Source organism: Accipiter gentilis, chromosome 2 (genome assembly GCF_929443795.1).
Source record: "Accipiter gentilis chromosome 2, bAccGen1.1, whole genome shotgun sequence".
NCBI classification, from domain to species: Eukaryota; Metazoa; Chordata; class Aves; order Accipitriformes; family Accipitridae; genus Astur; species Astur gentilis.
The window spans coordinates 12,342,072-12,366,499 of NC_064881.1; the positions used below are offsets into that span (position 1 = coordinate 12,342,072).

Below are 24,428 nucleotides of genomic sequence, written 5' to 3' on the forward strand. Positions count from 1 at the left end.
GTGAGATTGCATTTCATTTCTAAAAATACCTATCCTGGCTACATGGAGAGAATGAAATGAACTAATGATTCATCAGTGCCCAAAGTATCAAAGAAATTGCTTAAATAATCTACATTTCTTAAAGGAGTCTATGTATGTCTCCATTTTTAATCTACAAAATGAGAATAGAGATGTAATAATACTTTACAAGGGTGTTTGAGGTTCAATCATAAATATTGAGGAGACTTTAATTGAGAGGGTTGTTTGATAGTGTAGACTGTTAGCTGGAAGAGGAGTGCATCACAGACTGGATTTACTGACATTCAGCTCATATTTGCTCAGGACATTGTCTCAGGACAGATGAGTGAGAGACATGTTTATTTTAAGTCTGCACTAAATTAGACCTTGAAAATCTTCTGGAGAATTTTTGCATGCTTCTCTAGGGCGGCTGTGCTAGATGCCTTATATTTTTTAACTAATACTGTATTTAAAATATATTTATAATAAATATACTTACTATCTAATGTAAATAATTGATTACTTAGAGTAAATATTCATGAACCCAAGCATAAAACTCACTCAGGATTAAGTCAGTTGTAAGCCTGTTCCCGATCTTGACATCCATATCATTGACCTTCCTACAATACCCTGCAGATTTTCCATCCTAGCATTTTAAGTTGTAAATTTTCATCCAAATAAGCAGCTGTCTCCTTTTCTGACATACCCACAGCTCTTCCTCTGTGGTGTTGTCTGCAGCCAGTTGGCATCCACAGGATGTCAGAGCACATCACGGCTGAGGAGGGTTAACCTTTCAAAACTGTTTACCTCCATATGTGACCAGTTTTTGCAGCTCTGCAGTATCGTGGCACAACCTCTAAGTATAGCCTTTAGATGTGTTTCTAGGAACACTGACTTATAAATAAATACAGTTGACAGTCTGCTGATCAAAAGCCTATATTTACCACAGAGAAGTTGACATGGTGTCATGTAGGATTTGACAATTAACCCTGAAAATTCCTAAAGTATGTTCGACATCTTTTGAAATTTTTCTGAGTAAAACCAAATTTTTTTTAAAAAGAAACTTATGGCATAGTATTCCTTTGGATTGCATGAGATATTCACAAACAGTCAGGGGCAATAATAATTTCATTTCTCTCAGAATCCTGGGTAGGATTTTTAAATGTTTTCTGGGTTTACTATTTGATGTTTCAGCTGGCTGTACAGTAGTGAAGCAGTTTGCTATATTGCTGCTGCTTCTGTTCCTCTGTATTCAGTTAATTCAGAAGAAAAGTTGGCTATGTCTACTTGTTTTTCTCTATACTCTTTGTCTTTGCCAGTAACATATCTGGTCAGATGGGGGATTGTGCAGTGGTTTTTGGCAAAATGACCCTGGGAGGATATGCCAGAATGACACCTTCGCTGTACTTTGAATACACAGTGAATGAGTTCCTCTTAGCATTGGCCTGGATTTCATGGTAGGTAGTTCTGCCTGTCTACACCTATGGCTGGTTAGCATGCAGCACTTGTGCACTTGATGGCAAAGAAAGTAAATTCTTTTGTGACTGCGCTCAGGTCTTCAGTAGTTGGAAAGGGTTCTTACATCTGTTCACGTTCATTTTGCAGGGTTTAGTGAAAACCATGGACTGCTTCAGGGAATTAGCAATTTGTCAAAGGACTCTTGCTCTAGAAGTATATTGGCCTCTGAATGATGATGTGTTTTCCCTCCTGGAAGATTTTTCTAATGGTGCTTTTACCTTATCTTGGATTTTTCACTGATTTCTGTTGTTGCTTAAGTAGGAGCTTCAGCACAGAGGAAAAGCAAGTTCATGGGTACATGACTGACCACAGGCAGAAAAGGATATACAACTATCTTAGCTAGATAGAGCCTCTTTGTCTGTCCCTGGAAACAGCAGAGCAAGGCTGAACATTTAAAAGTTAGCAGAAGAAAACTACCATTGAAAACATAGCTCAAGTCTTGAAGGAAGTGTAATTTTCCCAGACAAGCAGTGAATTTGTCCTCAGCAAGGGACCAGGTCAATGTGCCCTCAGGTTACATTTCTGAAACTAAAACTGAATTGGAACTGGCACTGAGGTTTCAACACAAAGGGTTTATTTTGAGCTGTAGTAGGGGTCTTACAGCAAACTTAAAGTTACTTTTAAATGTGGCGATCTTGGCCCATGGGATTTCATCTGAAGTACTTTAATGTCTGATTCCCACTAAAGTCAGGGGGGTTAAGTACCTAAATACTGCCAAAGATCCAAGTTTAAGTTACTTTTGAAACTGGAACCAGGACCTTTGACAAATTTCAACTGAAATCTTTCTTATGATGGATTTAACATGACTGAAATCCTACAGTGTTATGTGTCACCTTTGCACCTTGTTGTATCATGGGTCACCATTCAGCAAACAAAAGTAAAAAGTTTTACCCCTAAGGTGAAATGTTGGCAAATACAGTCAGCACAAGAAAGAGAATTGTATTAAGAAACAGCTCTTTATGTTCCTTTGCAGTACCATTTTCCTCCCATGTGACTATGTGCCTGTACTGAAAGCAGTTCTGGAGACCCTTATTTTTCCTCATAGAAAGAATCATAGGTGTTTTCTAGTTGCTTACAATGCATTAAACCTTTGCTCCACTTTCTTTCCTCCCTCTCTCACCCTCTTCTCTCTCAAACATTTAGCTTAGGTGGTTTTCTTGGGCTTTGATGCTTTGTAACTGAGGGAAGACCCTGGCATTGCTTGGCAGGCTGACCTATTTCACAAACACAGGCAATTACTCCCACCACAAAGCAGCCCTTAACCCATAGCCAGGGACTGCAGGAGAGCTTTCCAGTGTGCAACAATCCCCTGATGCTCTGGCAGGCGAGTAGCTGTTCCCTCCTGTGCAAAGAGCATGGCCCTGGGAAAGGCAGCATGGCTGCGCTCCTCCAAAGCTCATCAGCTGAATCAACAGTCCTTTAAAACTGTCGGCAGCAAAGGCAAATGACAGCCACCTTCAAGCTGTGTTACTTTCTACCCGGTTAACGTATTGGCAAACTCCCTCGTTCCACCCTCCAGCTGCTTTGAGGGCCGAGGACCTACATTTCCTATGCGAAATATGTGTGATTATTTAAGCATTTGTCTTCAAAGGTACGAAGGGTGCTTTGATTAATTTCAACCCAGGGAACCAAAAATGAGCAAACTAATTATATTAACAATTTATTTAATAAATTGGCATTTTAGCCAAGGTATGCAGTGTTTACCTTTTGGGATGTAAAGGCGTCCTGTGCTGTGCTGTGGATGCCTGCTGCATGCAGTCCGCCTGGATTGGCATCCCACTTTTCCTCAGTTCTGTTATCATCCGTGCCTTATAAAGTCATTTATTATACAAATTGGCTACTTCAATTCCTTTTTCTGGATGGTGTTTGCATTTTTTAAATGCAGTGTGGGGTGTTCGCTTATTAGTCATATTTCTCTAGCTGTCACTCAAAGTGACTGCGTGACTTGATTCCCTGCTGGTTAAAAAAAATTTAACAGAGAAGCTGCCAGTCAAGTTTACCAAACAGTCCAACAATAGAGAAACTGCAAGCCCAGAATACTCTCCAGTTGCTGTAATTATACACTGTGCAGAGTAATAATTGTATGATAGCCTGGCATTCATTATGTGAGCTTTAGCGCTCACATTATAGACTTCTATTTTGAGGACATTATTACCAGGCAGTAATAATTCTGTTCAGGTTGGTAATACCTAGTATACATTAGCTTTTATAGAGCTAGGGAAATTTGTTAATATTCTACTTACAAATATGCCAATAAAATTGCTGCTTTATTTCTGTTTGAAAAATGTAAAGGAATTTTTTAAAGACAAGTAGCAAATCTTTGCCTCCATTCATCTTGAATATTTCAGAAAATATGGATTTAAGCCAATATCCTTATTTAGCCAGTGCTGCTATTAAATCGCTATTTAAACAGCAGAGTATATACCCTATGGCAGCAAGTACAGAAGTACCAGATGTGACTGTGCTGGAATGTGCCATTGGCCAGAAATAATAAATTCAAGTCACAGTGTTTGATTCAATAATTGCACTAAGTATATCAGAGAAGACATTTTCAAAAGGCCCATAAGGTTTTAGTGAACCAAATTCCTCTAATGATCCATAGAATCTATGCTCATAAATATCCAGTCCTCAAGTATCTTTCAGATGAGGAAAACTATTGAAATTTTACACTTCTGTAAAACTAATCTGAGAAGAATTAGTTCATCTAACAGTTATTGCCAGTGAATTAGCATGAAACCCATTAGAAGTTTGTTTGTACAAATGTGAAGTCTTGAACAAAGCTAGCACTGCTGTGATAATCTTGTGAATGGCATCTAAGGTAGGAAAAGCTCCAAGAGAATTTCTTGTATACTCACCCAAAGGCATGCCAGTGTTTGTGGGAGGCATTCTCAGCGTACTTGAAAGGTGGTGGTTAAATGCTGTCTTTGGTTGAGCACAGGCATAGAACTTCACCTGCAGTTGTAAGATAAATTAAGCACTTCTTGATCTAGGTTGTAGAAAGCTGATAAGTTGATAAGATAGGGGTTTTTTATATAGCTCTTGAGAAAAACTAATCGTGATCATTCTGAATTGTAATTGTTCTTCCATGTGCTTCTAAGAATGAAATCCTGTCACTGCCCAGTACTGTTTGAAGGTTAATTTGAAAACATTTTCTCCTTGATGCTTTGACCTATTTTCAAAGCCCAGTTGCTTTTGGTGCATTGAGTAGGACTCAACTGGCTTCCCAAATATACACATTGTTTGTCTTTTTGGTAACCCAATTGCTCAGGAAACAAGTTTCCAAAGATCCAACTCTATGCTGATAAGCTAGCTTTTGCAGTGGGGCCACAGATTGTAATGGGGCCTCATGGACAATGGTGCTCGAGTCCACTGATAAGCACAGTTCCAATTGTCATGGTTTAACCCCAGCCAGAAACTAAGCACTACGCAGCCGCTCCCTCCCTCCCTCCCTCCCTCCCTCCGTCCCACCTCCTGTGGGACTGGGAAGAGAATCAGAAGAAAAAAGGTAAAACTCGTGGGTTGAGATAAGAACAGTTTAATAGAACAGAAGGGAAGAAACTAATAATGAAAATAACAACAATAATAAAGTGACAATAATAATAAAAGGATTGGAATATACAAACCAAGTGATGCACAGTGCAATTGTTCATCACTCGCTGACCAATGCCCAGTTAGTTCCCGAGCAGCAATCCAGACTCCCCAGCCAACTCCCCCCAGTTTATATACTAGACATGACGTCCCATGGTCTGGAATACCCCTTTGGCCAATTTGGGTCAGCTGCCCTGGCTGTGTCCCCTCCCAACTTCTTGTGCCCCTCCAGCCTTCTTGCTGGCTGGGCTTGAGAAGCTGAAAAATCCTTGACTTAGTATAAACTCTACTTAGTGACAACTGAAAATGTCAGTGTGTTATCAATGTTCTTCTCACACTGAATCTAAAACATAGCACTGTACCAGCTACTAGGAAGCCAATTAACTCTATCCCAGCCGAAACCAGGACACCAGTGCAGACAGCTAATTTGTTGTTTGAAAGTTTGGCCAAGGAGTCCGCTGCAAAGTGGTACTGAGGTGCCACTGAAGGCATGTTCTTCGTGGCTAGGGTAATAGACTCTGCTTTAAAACTCCTGGGTTCCTCCTCTTGAAAAGGCTTTGTACGTTGATATTTCAGGCAAATCATTCTGTTCCTCTTTCCCCGCTTCATCCATCAGGAAAATGGATGTCATACTGACATTCTTCATGAGCTATTTTAAGAATAATATAATGACTGTAGAGAATACTAAAATATTTTGAGAAAAGGTGTTAGATCTGCAAAGCATTGTTAAAATGTCCCATTCACAGAAATATGCACATTCTGGGAGCTAATATGTTGCTCAGCTTGAAGAGCTTAGAGGAATACAATGGAGCTATAAGGGGAAATTTTGTCACCTTTTCAGCACTGATAAAGGAGAGGGAATCGTATACTGGGGACAGAAATAATGTGTTTTACTAACTGAAAATTGGCAGACACGTCTTTTGCACAAACATCACTCACATTTTCTATAAGCCTCTGAGATACGCAGTTTATGAACTCTTGAGGTTGCACTGAGAATAGGGTGTATTGAGATCATGCCTATAAATTTATCTATTTTAATGTTAAAATATGAATTTATGTATCTAGATACTCTCTGAATGGCATAAATTATTTTAATGCAGGCAGAAATACAATGTGACAGCAAATAATTACAAATACATTCCTGCATTCTGTGGAACTTTACATTGATTACTTGACTATTGTATTCAGGTTTTTCTCACTTCATTATGAGAAAGAGAGGTAATAAAAACGAATAGAGGCACAGGGCAGGGGTTATTCTGATGAAATAATTCAGCAAGTAGGAGCGCTAGTCAGAACAGAAGAAAGTGAATTGAAATGCCCTAGATAATGAGGGCTGCTTTGGAAAAAGTAAGAAGCAGTGAATACCCTTGCTCACTTGATAGTTACACAAGCAGACCTTCGTCCTCAGTGTGACATCTCATATTAAAATATGAACCAGTTAATAAAGCTAACACTTTCTTTAAGACTAACAAGAATATTAGTTTCCTATGGATTCATTGCTGTAGGAGGATCTTTAAAAAAGAACAAAAACAAACAGCAAAAAACCCGCCACAGTTGTTAACCAGGATTTTGAAAGAACTGTCTGTTTAAGGAAAGCAAAAGAGCTGACTTGGGGGGAAAGGCCTGAAGAACAACAAATAGGTACAACCTGTCTGTGACTACATACAGGCTGGCTGCCAAGGGAAGTGAGCATGAGATGGTAGCTGTCCAGGTTTTATGGTGGACCACAACACATTCCTGAACCAGAGCGCGATGGTCTCAATGCCCCGGTCATCCAGGGGTTGTGTCTAAGAGCAGAGGCCTGGGCACCTTGTCCCAGTGCTGGGACAGCCATGGGGACTGTGGAGACATCAGGTGAGATGGGCATGGGAAGGGAGGGAGGAGGCAGGGCTGGGGGTTCGGAGCACCTCTACGGAAAACTAATATAGGAGCCAGGAAACCTGTGGAAAAGCAAGAAATATGAAGAGCATTGGGAAAAGAGTAGTTTGAAAAGCTTGCAGGTGAGGTGACAAAGAGGAAGTGGCGGTGGCTCAGGGAACGTTTGGGATGCAGGTGATGCTGAAGACTTTTAGGGGCAGAAACAATGGAAGGAAAAGATGCAGAACCAAAATGCATGGGATGTTTAAGCTATCACTTACGGCAGTTATTTTGCAAGCCGAGAAGGAAGCGTTGAGTGTCTGAGAAAGCGTGAATTCGCTCACACTCTTGCACCTTGAGAGACCTTACTATTCAAGAATAAAATAAGGAAAATCTCTAAATAAGCTTGTACTCATATATTGTTCTAATCCTAAACAAAACAAAGTATCTCTGTCTCCTGCCTCCCAAATCAGGGTAAGATTGAAAGAAAATAATAATGTTGATAATTTAACTATACTAGGTGGTTGCAAGAGTGTTGCATTTATTCCTAAGCTAGTATCAATGCCCATAATACGTTGTTCCAAAACAGTCAGTAATAGTAACAGAAAAATGTTAAATTCATCAGGGTATAACCAGGCCATAAAGTGCTTAGAGTTCAAATTAAGTACTAATATCTCAAAATATAGCTTATTTTGGTATCCTAACATTAAAACATGTAGAAACAATCTACGTGCATACTGAATGGATTTCTGATTAATGTGAAATATTTTTTTCCCAACAGTGCCTGATTGTTTGGGGAAATTTATTTTGTATTTGCTCTAATAAGAACTGCAATTATAAAAAAAGCTTTTGCCTATTTACTTCATCTCTCTGTGGAAGATCATTTACTCAAATAGATCATGACACTTTTTTCACTATAAGTGGGAAAGCGAACTCTTTGAAGCTTATTTCCATATTACCTTTCAAATCTTGAAATGTGACATTTGTCATGGTATTGGTTTTGATACTTTATTCAGCAGTGTATTTGTGGCATGGCTCAGAGGGCTTTCTATGAATCCTGTTTTCTAAGGACTAACCATGCTTTTAATTGACTGAGAGGGACGAGTTATGTAAATGTAGTAGTAGCAGAGGTAAGCTTTTTTTCTGCAGGCTGAATGAAGAGCCATTCACTGTTGCACATCCAGACAACTACCAAAGTTGAAGGGTAATAGCATATCCTCATCCCCCACCCCCCCGAATTGCGGGCATGTGCTCTACCCTGTTTCCTCTCCAAATCAAGATGAGTAAGGTGGACCATAGTGGAGGCATTTTGTTAGTCTAGTGTATTCACTGATAGGTTTAGAGCTACTGTTTCTGGGCTTTTATCAGTTGTTGCTACTGCTGCTGTTGTTGAAAAAGGACTGGGTTTCGTCTATCAAATTGTTTAGTTAGGTTACTAGTGTAGACTGAATGCTTTATTATTGTTATTCTGTTTGTAAAAATGTGCCAGTGATGGGAATTGATAACTACTTGATCATCTTCGGTGTCAGAAAAAATGCCTTGCTAATCTGCTGTCATGCCATATTAACAAACCAATAAATCAAATAAATAGTAGATATGCAGCTGACTTGCACTTCCCCCTTTGTGTCTGAAGAGAACCTGATTTAAAGTCACACTGGTGTAAAACTGATATCCATTTATTTGCTCTTTGAGGTAGATGCTCAGTAATCTCTAAAACATAATCTGAGTCTGAGTTCCAGTTATGGGGCCCTCTTTGTGTTCTATTTCCAGCCTAAACTATACTGTCTTCAGCTTGGAGGACCCTGTTGCCGATGTCTATAGACACTGAACCATTCATTTTTAACAAAATGTTGGAGAAGCAGGTGAATTCCAGAAAAGCAGAGTGCCTATTAATATAATTTCATAGGTTCTTCAAGCAGCAAAAATAATGAAGCCTCATTTCCTACTGCTTCTTTCTATCTGTACTGTAAGTGTAAACACATAAGGTCCTCATAGCCTTCTCACACAGTGTCTCCTATTCCTACCCTGCCCTTAACCATTGCCCTCAAAATATCTCCAGTTTTTCCTCAGATCCCCTGGATTGCCACACTGTACTCTTCTCTCACAGCCTTGTTCTCAGTTCTCTCTCATGACTTTGGGTTTGTATAGGTAGGAGGCAATATCTGCTGGGGTTAGCTCAAAGTTATATCTATGTGGATTTGCCAGCTGCCAGGAATATATTTATTCACTTACTAATTGGTCCCTGGGTTTTGGAATAAAAATGCCTGAAGGCATAAAAATCCCTAAAATTCAGGCATAAAAATGCCTGAAGTCTGCTTTCCTTTCAGAGGGAACGCTTCTTTGGGCCCTTCTCTAGCTGCCATTTTCCCTGAACTTCACAGAACTTAGTATCTTTGAGATTTCTGTGTCAAATTCTGTTGAAATCAGTTGGTCATTTTAAAAAATTACCATGGACCAAACTGATAGGCAGATGCATAAAGAAACAGATCTACAAATCACAAAAGAAAAGGTGCACAGAGCTAAAAAAAGTATAGATTAGCCTGACATTAATTCAGTATAAAATAATAGAAAGGTCAACTGTGTACTCAGGTAAGAAAAATTAGAAGCTAGGTAGTAGAATTCTGCAAACATTTTTTTACTGAACATCAGGTCTTGTTACCCAGACCTGCTATCTTTCATCGACAAACTTACAAGTTATAATGATGACAGCAACTATAATGAATAATGTAGGGGGGGGGGGGGTGTTATAGTTCATGGGAATTAAAATCATATGCGATCTTGAAGTAGGAGTGAGTAGGGCTCACTTTAAGTGAACTAAAATCTGTCTTCTAAATGCGTATGAAAATTAGGAAAGAATGAGTGGAGGAAATGCTTAGCAGCACCTACCAAACACTTGTCCTTGCTCTCATCTTGTTTGATACCATTATGAATGATGATACATAATATTTTCTGGATGAGTTTCCAGTGACTGGTTAAGTCTTCCCAGCCTTTGCACAGAGATGTGAGGGTACTTAATAGTGTGTAGGACAGGTTACCACCACAGGTTGATCTGAATCATTTGGTCAAAATTATCACATCCAACTAATACAGAAAAGTGTATTTGGGAATCAGAAACACAGACTACACCTATAGGATAGGAAAATTTCTATCTTAAAAAAACAGTAATTCAGAAGATGGCACAGTGGTCAGCAGAGAGAAGAGCTTGTTTGTGAGATCTCAGCGTCAAGTTGTGGCTTCAAGCCTTATTTTTGTTCCATGGGTGTAGAAGGAAGATAGGCAATAGACACATACCACTGTGAACACCACCAATAAGGCCGCTGTTAAAAGCCTGTGCCCTGTTCTGTGACTCACACCTCCTGAATGATGGAGCTACTGAAGGAAATTCAAAGGAGGGGAACAAAATGGTCCCAGAAGCCATGAGTTAACCATTTGGATATAAGACTTTAAGGGACTGATCAGCCCAGAAGGTTGAAGAAGTAATTCAATCATCCTCTATGGGTACTTGTACATGAAAAAAATGTGTGATAGCAGGAGCCAGGGAAGCTTTTTCAATTTTCTAGACAAGCACCAGAAATTGAAATTAATCTTTTTATTAATGAAAATTAAATTTAATCTTGCAATGAGGTGCAATTTTTTGGCACAAACCACATATAAATATTGAAAAACCTTTTCAGAGGAAATGTTGAGTCATTATTTTTCTTGGAGTCCTCAAATTGTGCCAGTTTATCTGTCTGTGTGTAGTATATAAATCTAAATATACTGTACATATAAAGTGTAGACAGATACATAATATTTACCTATGTATATCATGTGGAAATATTCTAGATATATCAGAGATAGGTAGAGATACAGTTGTAAAGCTTCCTTACTGATAACGAATGGCTTCATAACTAATATTGAAGACAAAGATATAAATATGAGATCTAAAATAATCCAAAACAGCATGAGATAGAACCAGAATTAATCTCCAGACTTCCCAGAATACTCTGAATATTCTTCAAATTGGTTAGTTAGATTTTGCTTCAATTTAAATTATCTGCACAGTAGGTAGAAATATGGATTTTCTTTTGGAAGGGAGGAGAGGAGGTTAGTGATTGCTTTTCCACTAACAGAAAAATAAGTCTCTTTAATGAATTATTGTGAAAATGTATTTGAAGTTTTTCAAAGTGAAAGAAACATAGCAAAGAGTGAAAACTGTAATATTTCAGTTTGATCCAGAGCAAACTTAAATAGCACCACATACCAGCCAAAGCTAACAGCTCCAGTTTTCCCTCTGCTAAGAGGGATTGCACAAATGCTAAATCGATTTCCTTTTCAGAGTGATACTAATTGCCTTTTGTCCCTGAGCACCATATCAGGCATTATTCTCAGCATCTCTTCAGAGCTGAAAAGCTTAAAGAAGTTTAAAAGGCAAACACAGAAAAATGCTATATATATAAAATATTTCTTAGACAAATTGTGTCACATAAGGTACTAACTTCAGAATGACTTTAATGTGCAACAGGGAGAAATATCAGTTGCTTAATGGGACTAAAATTTATCCCCTTTCAGAAAGCCAATATGAGCCTATGAACCACTGAAAGCCCATTCTAAACTTACGGCTTAAGGAGATTTAACAGGAGTAATGTCCCCATGCTATCTTTCTGCACGGAGTCAGTGTTTCACTGCCAGTGACCTGGTCCCATGCTATTGATTTGTAATAAGACTTAGTAGAAGGTATTTGGGACATTTTTCATGCCAAAACATGTCTTGGCTTCCAGTCTTCTCTGTGTTGGATGCTGGCCACTGCTAGTGCAATACCTAAAGAAAAAAATAAATCTCTGGTGTATTTGAAATACTGTTTTAGCCCTTCCTCTCCCAAATCCTCAACAGACATTTCTAGAGCCAGTGTGATACTGCTATGTGTATTTTATGATATTCAGTATCTCTTGAAAAAAATACTTAGAAGAGAGAGTTTAGATCCATGTGATACTATTGCCGATACATTCCACCATACTGGAGCCAGTATGGTAATTTCAAGCTGTTTTACTTATGGGATGGTAGTGGAAAACACATCAGAAAGCTTGATTAATAGTGAGAACATATATCTTTCACCAGCTCATTTCAGGGTTAGGAAAATCATCTTCAGATATTTAAATTTTTTTTTTAAATTGCTTTGTCCATGCTGTTGACATTTTTGTGGATATTCATTTAGCCACACAGATGATGAAGAGCCTTAGAGCTATCAGGAATAATGCTTTAAGCTCTCCTTCTGAGGGCTCTGTATGATGGGACTTTCAAAGTCCACGTCTCCTTCTCTTCCAGCATTTAGTATGCCCTGACATGATGCTATTTCAAAGATACTGAGGGCTTCTAAGTGAAAAACTGATGTCCTGGAAACCTTTGCTTTTAGAATTCTGAAGGTCCATGAAATGTTATGCTGAAGTTGTTTGAACTCTACAGAACTTCAGCCAAATCACTGGCTGAAAACCAAAGGTAGATTAAGTCAGACTGGAAAAAAAAAAAAAAAAAGTGCATTTTTAAAGTGAATGTAAACGTCCCTTGGAAGGATGTTTTCTCCCTTGTTTGAAACTTTTGAATTCTTATGCACCTGTTTTAACACAATTATGGGATTCACTCAGTGTTCCTGAGGCAAAGCTCTGTGGCTTGTATTGTAAACCTACTGATTGTTACTGTGCTATCTCACTTTAAATATATATCTATATCTATGACATACAATACTGAATTATCAAATTTTGTGCGTGTTTCACTATTAAAAAAAAAAGGTAACTTTGTTGTGACTATGTTAAACTAAAACAAACAAATGTTGATATGTACTTCCTTTTTCCAGAATTTATACTTTTCTCTACAGGCATTGAAAAACTGTTGCTGTAGTAACTTTCTAATCCTCCTGGGTATTAATCGCATTCTGCTCCTACATCCTCTAATGAAATGCAGGAAATTATGTGGCAGCTTTGATATTCTCAGACATCCGTTCTTTGAGGTGGCCAGTGCTTTATAGGGTGCTGACAGGTGGCAGAACACCCTACAGAGGAAGGAGGGTTTAGCGAAGTTTGAGGTTTGTTTCCATGTATCCCTGTGCAAGGAAAAAGTCTTTTTCTTGAGTAGCCCTGGAAGGAACAGGTACAGCCTGGCCCCTGAGGCCTGAATGTTGCTTTTTAATGACCATATGTATGGTTTGTGCGTGCAAAAAATATGTTGCTGTGAGATGATTAGATGTGGTGGGTTGACCTTGGACTGCAGTCAGATGCCCACCCAGCTGCTCACTTACTCCCCTTCCTCAACAGGGCAGGGGGAGAAAAGAGGATGAAAAACTTTGTGGGTTGGGGTAAAGACAGGGAGATCCCTTACCAGTTACCATCACAGGCAAAACAGACTCATCTTGTGGAAAATTAACATAATTTATGGCCAGTTAAAATAGATGTGGATAGTGAGAATCAAAGGCAAATTAAAACAACACCTTCCCCCTGTATCCTCTTTTTACCAGCCTCAACTTCACTCCTTCACTCCTGACCTTTCTACGTCCTCCTGCCACGTGGCGCAGGGTGACGGGGAAGGAGGGGTTGCAGCCGTTCCATAACAGTTTGTCTCTCCTGCTCCTTCCTCCTCACACTTTTCCTCTGCTGCAGTTTCCTTCAAGAAATATCCATGGGCTGCAGGGTGGGTGTCTGCTCTACCGTGGTCCCTCACAGGCTGCAGGGAAATACCTGCTCCACCATGGTCCTCTCCCACAGGCGCCCGGAGCACCGCCTCCCCCTCCTTCTTCTCTCACCCCGGTGCTTACGCTGCCGTTCTCCCTTTCTTCTTTTTCCTCCTCCTCTACCTACCTTAAATACGTTTTCCCAGAGGCATCACCATCTTGGCTGATGGGCTCAGCTGCGTCCTGCAGCGGCTCAGTCTGGAGCTGGCTGGAAGCAGCTGGAAGGGGCCATGTCTGGCACAGGGCAGCCCCGTGTGTCCCCCTGCCCGCTGCCAGCACCTGGGCACCGACATTCAGTACATTAGGAAACAGTTTTATGCAGAATTGATTAGGAAACCAATACCACCATGTTTTCACTTCAACGGATTTATTTCCAAATCCATTTTAGTTCTGGCTTTTGTGTGGATGCTTTGAGAGTTGTTATCCTGAAGTTTTACCTCCTTGCCGTCTTTTGACGTACGGGTTCAGTCCGCACCCGTGGCGGCCCCGAGCCGGCCGCCAGGGTCTGGCAGGCCACTGCCCTGTGAACTGGGAAGTACGACATACAGACCTTGGGACGGGCGACCACAGTGACTTGGCAAAAGCAACAAATGCTAATGCTAATTTTCTCCCTATTCATGCTCATACGCTGTTGTAGACTAAGCACAATGTCTTCTAAAAAAATATATATATTTGCATATTCCTAAAGGAAAAATATATTTTGTTTTCATAAAAGACTGAAATCATCTAAATGGCATTTACTGTGCACATCTTTGGGTTTTGGGTTTTTTTTACTTGATGAATATTTTTCCAATGTGTTTCCAATAAAAGAATTCCAGTTCATCTTGTTAGCAGCCATGGAATGAAAATCTGTGTGGCTGCTTCCTCCGAATCAGTGGAATATACCAAAGAGAAACTTTGTCCAGAAGTTGCATAAGCAAACAGAAAAATATTTTATTTTCAACAGAAAAATAAAGGTAAAATCACAGAAATGTGGATCAACAGAAAGGGGTTTCCTCAAAACTTATGTTTTAACAGGATTTTTTATGTGTCTAGTAGACTACATCTTTTTCTCCTGTTGGGTAGCAGACAGAAGTGCTACTGCTTGTGCCATTGACTTCATACAAGGTGTCCATGTGTGCAGTGCCTTGGACCAAGCAGTGCAGGTGGAGCCTTCTCCCATAGATGGTGCCCTATCTTTAGCTTAACATCATGTTATCATGATGTTTCTCCTCAAGAGCTAATGGCAGGGGTTTTGTTCTGCTTGCAGTTGCTGCAGTCTCCAGATAATCCCTTGATTTCTATAAGCTACTTGCAGCAACCTCAAGACATCAAAAGCACTTGTTGCCTAAGAAGAAATGTACAAATCATGAAAATGAGCGTGGAGTCAGTAGGTACGTTTGTGCTGCACATACTTCACTGGAATATAATGATACCAAATTACCTAACAGACGAGGAGTCTAGCTGTGAAAGTACATAAGTCTAAGTTTAGCTTCCTAACAGGCGAAATGATCTCATGCTGTCTTGCCAAGCCTGGCAGCATACAGACTGCATGACATACATGAGCACCTGGCGGTTGTCACTGCCTGTGAAGGACTGGACTTGACCGGACTTAGTGGCTAATAAGGACTCCTGAATTGTAAGTTATAAATATAACGCATCTTTAGTAGAACAAGAAACTAACAAATATTAGGAAAAAGCACTTGTGAGGGAGGAGAAGAGATCACCCAGGATGCTTAGTCAGCTAGTGACTGGCCTTAGCTAGCATATTCTGGCAGTGTGACTTCAGTTCAAGTATCTTAGAGAGTCTACAGCTTGATGAAAAGGTAACAGAGCTTTTGGTTGTTGTGCCCCAAACCCCTTTCAGCATTAGCTGTCTGTGAAGAAAGAGAGGCCTGTGGTCTCTTCAAAGACAGGAGAAATCCAGCTTTCATGGTTCTTGTGGTCCCTGCATGCTAAGTTGACTTTCTCTTTAGTAGTTTTATTCATAGATTCCAAAGAAACTCTTGAGATACTAACAACAGAATTTGGGTAAAAGACTTAGTTTGGATTTAGGGGAGAGGCAAAGGGAAACTGTTCTTGATCTTTGCTTGAAATAAAATTATGACCATCATTCAGCTGTAGATCTGTTTAAAGCTATGACCAGGATTGCTGCTCAGCAGAAGCATCTCAACAGTACATCTAACAGTTAGATTTGCTAAGGTAGATATGGCCTTGAGTGCAGCAAGAAATAAATAATTTGGCAGGTGTCTGATACAGACCCTAAGAATCTGCTAAAGATATGTACAATAAGCCAACCTTTTGTCAGTTGACTTTGGTCCTCTAGAGGCCAAATCACCACTGGAAAAAATTTAGGAGTAGGTAAAATGACTAAGGTTGAAAGTAACATTTAGTATAGATAATGTTTCTAGACTTCCAGGGCAATGGTAAGTTGTCGTGGAGAGCCAAATTAAAGAAACAGATGGAAGTTGTCTCACCGGAAGTGTCTATAGAAAGCAGCTGAAAGGAATCATGGGAGAAATTATTCCTATATATTCTAGCATGTTCTCTAAGCATTACATAGCACTTAGGAGAAGTAATATCAGGCATAAACCTGATTTACATTTCAACAAGGAAGAGTTCCTGTCATCCCTTGTGCTGTATTACCCCATCCCAGTACACAGTGGGAGAAAGTGAAGTCAAATGTTGGCAGACGAGCTCATGAAACCATCTATATTGCCTTGAATATCCCTAGTTGTGAATGGAGCCTGTGGCAAACACTTGAAGTATGAAATACTAGAGATTCATCCTCAGACAGTGTCACTCCCATGTTTGTGGGTAGCGAACAGTCAAAGCCTGAAACAATCTAAGTCTAAAACTACAGAAATTGAATATTTCAGTAAGGTACCATTTCTATTTAGGCACAGTCAGATCTAGTGGTACCTAAGAAAGAAGAAAAAAGTCCTTTTCTGACCTCAAGCAGCTTGTTTCAATTGCACAGAAAGCCTTTGACTATGATTTAGGACAGTTAATATAAGAGAAACTTTGCTGATGTGGGAAAGTAATAGGATTATCTTGGCAATGTGCTTTTGGAGAATGACCCTGGACAACAAGGGCACAAACCTTGGAGTACAGAAAGATACGTTAAGATCGGTGTACAGCATACTTTAGGGGGTTGGACCTGCCTGCAGACATTAACTTAGTGATGCTTCCCTCTTCTGAAAAAAGAAATGTGCTAGCAAAGACTGTGTCAGCAAGGATCATTGTACATGAAGTGTCCCTAACTATGAAACCTGGTGACAGACCCTGAGGGCTGTAAGGATGGATTCCCGTATGGATACTTCAGTACAGCTTACCCCAGCAGGCTACATCTACAGTCATCAGGGAAGGAAATAACCCAGGTAAGGGCAAGAGTTTATATTGTTATCCCTTTAGATAATAGGAAAGCATAAAAAAGTAAGCTTCATCTTCAGGTTTCATCTCACAGCATTGGTCAGGGCATGAGACCCATGAGCATGAAACACATACGGAGAACCTGGAGACATGGTCCCTGATACGATCAAAAGCTGCCCCTGAAACATGCAAAGCGTCCTGTGTACTAAACCATGTGTGGAACCACAGTATGTATACCAAGTCATACATTGCCATACTAGTATATGGGAATAAAAGAATTAGTGCAGAAACCCATCAACTATTGTCAAGCTGCCTGCAAGGCCTCCATGTGAATGTCAAGCTTGTGTCTATACTTGCAAAGCAGCATGGCAAAAGCTGTGTAAATATGGCAAGGCATTTTCTGAAGCTGGAGGGATGCAGCCATGATATTGTGTTTCCTACAGGATTAAGGCCTGTCGTGGTTTAACCCCAGCCAGCAGCTAAGCACAATGCAACCGCTCGCTCACTCCCCCCCATCCAGTGGGATGGGGGAGAAAATTGGGAAAAAAGAAGCAAAACCCGTGGGTTGAGATAAGAACGGTTTAACAGAACAGAAAAGAAGAAACTACTGATAATGATAACACCAATAAAATGACAACAGCAATAATAAAAGGATTGGAATATACAAGTGATGCACAGGGCAATTGCTCACCACCCACCAATCGACGCCTAGTTACTCCCTGAGCGGCGATTCCCCCACTCCCCCCAGGTCCTATACTAGATGTGACGTCCCATGGTATGGAATACACCGTTGGCCACCTTGGGTCAGCTGCCCTGGCTGTGTCTCCTCCCAAATTCTTGTGCCCCTCCAGCCTTTCTGCTGGCTGGGCATGAGAAGCTGAAAAATCCCTGACTTTAGTCTAAACACTACTGAGCAACAACTGAAAACATCCGTGTGTTATCAACATTCTTCTCCTACTGAACTCAAAACATAGCACCTTACCAGCTACTAGGAAGACAGTTAACTCTATCCCAGCTGAAATTAGGACAAGGCCTTAAGGAAGACTATGAATATTAGAGATCCTTGGCTTTGGTTCAGAGAAGCAGCTGGAAGCTTGGATGCATATAATGTCACTTCTCCAGCTGGGTAGGAAACTTATAAAAATAGGCTCCCAAAAAAAGTGTTTCATAGTCCCAGATCCCAAGCAACGTTGTCATGCCCAGATGTCCTGCTGCATTTGGTATTCCTGCTTTTACATGAGTTTACTCCTGGAAATGGTGAGATGAGTACAAGTTTAAAAAAGGAGGATGAAGCAGAGAGAGAAGCCTTGGCAGGAGTTTGATTTCTGAAATCAGGTTGAATGTCAAGGAGCACTTTCTCTGATCAGTTCATTCATTTGTAGGGTTTCCAGCTGACCTGAGATGTTCTGCACTTACCCTATATATGATTTGTGGACTGATCTGAATAGAAAAAAACTGGTTTATGGATCTCAATAAGCCTTTACTCTCCCAAGTACAAATCAGGAATAAGATAAAATTAGTGTGAGAATAAGACCCATATTTTTTACAGTTACACCCCAGTCTAAAGATTATATTGTGGGAGTGGGAGAAAAATACAAACTAGTAAATCATATATGCTGCTTAGACATTGAACTGCTTTCCTCAAAGTTAAACAAATTGGGACAACCATAATGCAAAGGCAGAGGTGTCAGCAGGATACAATTAAGTTGTGAATCGTCAAGCAGAGATGTAATATGGAAAACCCTTATCTGTTGTGAGCAATTCTATTTGGATTACTCGCAAACGAAACATTTCAGTCAGATTTCTTACAAATACCATTGAGGAGAACTTCATTGACACTCCTGTAGCTATTTGAGCTTGCTTCGCTGAAATAATATTACATTTGTGAATGTATCCATCTTTGTATAAATCTCTTTTCCCTCGTGTATGTTTGCTTTCACCTGTGAAAGTCATTTTCATGGGTTTTTTATCTTGTCTTTAATAAGCTATAGCTTACTGCAGTGTATTAGGCATTGTATTTAAAGTACCAGTACAGATATGCCACGCTCTATAAAATACAAGAGCATCTCTTATGTATGGAGAAATGAATCATTTCCAGGGAAAGAAGTTAAAATTATAATTCAATCAAGGCAATTCTGTTCTTTCTTTGTTTTCAGACAGGAAGTACACTATCTTAAGGACATCTGAAACTCATCTGTGATTACAAAGTTGTCATTCCCTTATACAAATCACGTAGCTAAGTAATGCAAACTATTCACAGAATAAAAGAGGTTAAATTGTCTTTTTCACTCAAAACATATTCTAATTAGTTCCTGACAGAAAGTTGTCCTGATACAATGCATTATTGGCTAGTCTCACGATCGAGACTATTGTCGATGGGCTAAGCTACAAAGGCTGGAAGCGGGTAGGTACACTCCCCACTAATTGCTATTCAGAGCTTTTCAAGTGTCCATTTTACAAACAAACAAAAGCATCATTTGTTTGATGCAGTACGTGAAGTGATCTTTTTCCTGTGCAAAGCATGTATTTCTTTCCTCTTCAGGACAGAACTTTAGAGACCAAATCACGTACTGTGGAAAAATTTTGAAGGTTCAGCTTTAGAAAAGGAAGAAACAGGAACATGATTTCATGTTTCCCAAGGCCATTTTACAGAATACCTGCTTTCCTGGACTGTTAACAGTCTGTAATGGATAAGCATATAGTTTCTTGAATATATATTCACTGAGAATGACTAGTTAATCTTAATTTCCAAGATCAAGACCCTAAATACAAGACTCTGATATACAAGACTGTCAAACACACCAGACAGCTGCTGCAGAGCCCAAAGAGAGTGCGGAGGCTGCAGCTGAGCAAGCAGGAAAGCTGGTTCTTGCTCTTCGTGAACAGTGGCTCCACAGATCACAGTCCAATCTTCTCTGTTCATTTCTGAATGGCAAATAAGCCCTCCCAACTGCGGAAGTTAAACCACCCGCATTGTTACAAATTACTTGTTTTCCACTAGGTCTCTAGGACATCCTGTTTTCCTGGTGCCGTGTTAGTGTCTTTAAAGTTTTGGTTTGATACTAATAGAAATGTATTTTAGTTCTTCTTTTGAAATAGGGATAGAGGTTTATACAAACACATACTCAGCAAATGCATCAATGCGTTCTAATTAATGAATTATCCATTCAGTGCTACAATAATTCGCTTTATCTCTAACCATTCCCAGTGAATTATTTATATAGTGACATTTATTAGCAAACTGCCATTTGCATCACTTTTACATTACTGTTCTCATTATTAATTATACTTTTAATAATTCTTTAGTGCTTGGTCTAATCAATAAAGAAAAACGGGTGGTGCTCATGAAGCGTTTAGCCTTATCTTAATTCTATATCCTTAACGCCATTGCCAATAGCACAAGAGTAGATACATAATACTTTAACTGGCAGTTCTTTCCTTTTGTACATTCCCTTGTCTCCTCTTCTCTCCTGTATGCCAGTATCCCTGAGCTTGTTCTCTAAAAGCAAAGGATGTTTCCCTATTAATGACTATTTAAATAACAGAATTACGTTGCTATTGTACTTGCTTCTTTCTTTCCCAGACAATGACTATGAATTAATTAGCATTAGGAACATCGGAAATTCCTATGAATTTTAACATTTTATTTGGAACATTCTGTGTGCACTATTGAATGATTTTACACCTCCTAATGCAAAACCAGTGATATCCCTACAACCCTCTGGGGGAGTGTGTGAGGTCGTTAAAGTTAGATTTGCAAAGAAAATATATGGATTTCTCTCACACATTATTCTTTCCTGTGCTGATAATGCTATTTTTGAGCACTTGTTCAGAGTGGCTCATTTCTATTGAAACATTCTCTTATCCTTTACCTATCCATCTACCTTTCCAAACTTTTCATTTCATAAGGGAAATGAACTGTGGTTTTTCAATACTGAAAACATTCCTACAGGAAAATGAGAACTTATGTTTTCAGCTGTAGTGTTGACTCCAGAGATAATGGTCACTGAAAGGCAGCCCAGTGTGAAAAGCAAACATACGTGTCAGAAATGAAAATAACAGTTTATACTACATCTCCTTCATGTCTTCATTGCTGATAGTTTATTCTCTCCATGAAGGAGGATTCCAGAAGTAACATTGGTGTTTTGGCATCCAGGCATCTGTGTGTAAAGAAAAATGATGAAGTTTTATTAAAATTTCTCCTTGGAGTCCTAATTTTGTTCTATATTCCTGCTGATTGTTTTTTATTGGGTTTATTTTTAAAACAAAGGTTTTTTGGATTCATGGGAGCTAATAACATAATTAGCACCCTGCCAGTGACTGAAGGAGAAACACTGGCAAACACAATCCAAATCCCTCTGTGCTACTTACTGGCAAAATCTTAGAGTGTTAAGCCAGGCGGATTGCTTAAATAGATTTTTTTTTCCTTCAGAATCAGGTATTATTTCCATAACCTACATCTATCTGTTTTAAAATAAACTTCCTTTTCAAAAGTGAATAGCAACATGTGTGTAGGCTTAAATATACCACTTTGTATTAACAAAATTTGCATAACATTTATAATATTTAATATATTCTTGATGGTTAAGTTCTAAAGAAAGCTATTGAACAGGGAAGAAACATATTGCCTATGCATCCAGAACCAAAGGTTGTTGAAATTATTAAACAGCTTTTAACAGCAGACAAAATAAATGTTTTCTTCATATCAGTTTGATTTACTTCAATAACTAGTTCAAAGTTAAGGATCTGCTTAGAATTAGAGTAAGCTGAAGCATCATTATCTTTAAATGGTCTATGAATAAATTCTCAGTCTGGTATGCTAAGACTTATGAATTCATTCATTAACTGTACATAAAATTTGCTTTGGTAATAAACCAGTTTTAAGTATAAAAAGTTTAATGCATTTTTCCTCTGTATACAACATATTTATTGCAATTTTATTTAAATAATAAATACACTTGAAAGGCTGGGGTTTTGCATTTCAATTGAAATCCCATTTCCATCCAAAGCAGCGTGATACGAGTCGTAAGTAAATAAAAATTAATCTGCTAGTAAAGAAGAATTATTCATTTCTAACAGAATGCTATGCAAGTTTTAAGCATTTGAATAATTATGCTGAACTGTATTACTTCTTAAATGGGAATGTAATGTATTTTTCTGGTAGTGTATGGAAGTAACAGATTAGTTTAAAAATTAGATTCAGTTGCAAAGAAACTTTTTTTTTTAAGTTTACCTACCGACAACAATCAAACTCACTTGAGGAAAAAAGAACAATACACCTTCACAATAAGCATAGAAGGTTTTTTTAAAAAAAAATTGTTTTATGTTTTATTGTATTTTCAAGTGAATAGGAATTATTTTCACAAAAATAATGTTTCAAAGTCTCATGAGAATTAATTTTTATATTGAATGCTTTTTTGTGAAAAATATGTGACACATTTTCCAGAAATAGTATAGTTCAGGGCCTTATAAATAGGCAGTTCTGTGATACATGGGAGATAGAATGGCTATATGAACATTAAGTCATAACTCCCAACTCCCTACTTTAGGAGCATCTATACTCAGTACTTTAATTCAGTAGAAAATTCCAACATTTCTAAAATGTATTTTATTTCCAACTGGAAGAAAATAAAGGTTTAACATTTACTACTTATTAAAATTCTGTTTAAAAGTGGTGGAAATATCAAAACGGGCAACAGTTTTTCCCTCAGCCAGAGTAAGGCAGTTAGTTTAAATTCTGATGTAACAAGAGTTACATTCATTTATTTAAAAAATGTAGGTTTACGCTCACATTGTTATTGATTTGGTTTATATGTACATGATGCTGGCATTTTAATTAGAAAGACTTGGTTGCTTTATATTAGGCTTCTTTAATGAGTTATCAAAATCAGAAAATTCATATCCTTTCTTTAAAACAATAACCATAGCAGATCCTGCTAAATCACACAGCTGACAGAGACACCTATTCCCGACTTGCTCAAAGCTGTGAATTAATTAATATGTTTCAAACATAAAATTGCCAGAGAAGCATTTCAGAGTGCAGCTTGATAGCCACTCTTGTTTGTGTGTATCCAGCGTGGTAAGGGCAATGAAATCTCAGCAGCGGAGGTCCATTTCTCAGTGCTGGCTGAGCTAAAGGAGAAGGAAGAGGTTTTTATTATGTCAGTGGTGGAGAACACGTTGAAAGCAGCAAGGATCTCTCCGGTTTCAACCAAGTGCTGATATGCTAATTATGCCTTAACTGCATCTCCTGTTTCCTCCTAGGTCTTACTGCTGCAGCATCTCTCGTATCTCTGGCTTGGGCTTTGGCTTCCTACCAAAAGGCCCTCCGTGACTCCCGTGATGACAAGAAACCCATCAGTTACATGGCTGTTATAATCCAGTTTTGCTGGCATTTCTTCACAATTGCAGCAAGGGTCATTACTTTTGCTCTGTTTGCCTCGGTTTTCCAGCTGTACTTCGGGATCTTCATCGTGCTGCACTGGTGCATCATGACCTTCTGGATCGTCCACTGCGAGACAGAGTTTTGCATCACTAAATGGGAGGAGATAGTTTTCGACATGGTTGTTGGGATAATCTATATCTTCAGCTGGTTCAATGTCAAGGAAGGAAGGACACGCTGTAGGCTTTTCATTTACTATTTTGTGATCCTTTTAGAAAACACCGCCTTGAGTGCTCTCTGGTATCTGTACAAGGCCCCGCCAATCTCTGATGCGTTTGCCATACCAGCACTGTGCGTAGTGTTCAGCAGCTTTTTAACAGGCATTGTTTTTATGCTAATGTACTATGCCTTCTTTCACCCCAACGGACCAAGGTTTGGGCAGTCACCAAGCTGTGCTTGTGAGGACCCTGCCGCTGCCTTCACCCTACCCCCAGAAGTGGCCACAAACACCCTACGGTCCATCTCCAACAACCGGAGCGTCACGAGCGAGCGGGATCAAAAATTCGCGGAGAGGGATGGGTGTGTGCCTGTGTTCCAGGTGAGACCCACCGCACCGTCCACACCTTCATCCCGGCCACCAAGGATTGAGGAGTCTGTCATTAAAATCGATCTGTTCAGGAACAGGTACCCAGCGTGGGAGAGACACGTGTTGGACAGAAGCCTGAGGAAGGCGATCTTAGCATTTGAATGTTCCCCTGCTCCTCCACGGCTACAGTATAAAGATGATGCCCTTATCCAGGAGCGCTTGGAATATGAAACCACATTATAAACAAAACGAAAACACAGCTTGAAGAAGCTCCGACATTACAGTCCAAATGAAAGGGTTGACAGCAGGGCTGTAGGAATAACTCAACTGCGTACTACGAGTAGAGCAGCAAGCTGTAGTGTTCTTAGTCTGGCTATCATCATGATTATCATTTGATCCACTGTGTGCAGTCCGTCTGCAAGACACTGATACAGCAGCATCACCTGAAA

At 39.3% G+C, this 24,428-nt stretch overlaps 1 protein-coding gene across 1 annotated transcript in view; it reads left to right on the forward strand.

Annotated features, from left to right (window-relative positions):
- XKR4 (XK related 4) overlaps positions 1–24,222 on the forward strand; it is a 226,694-nt gene extending 202,472 nt beyond the window's left edge. The window contains exon 3 of the mRNA XM_049827568.1: positions 23,276–24,222. Within this exon, the coding sequence (XP_049683525.1) occupies positions 23,276–24,222 (947 nt within the window). The remainder of the gene's footprint in view (positions 1–23,275) is intronic.
- Positions 24,223–24,428: the final 206 nt, after the last annotated feature.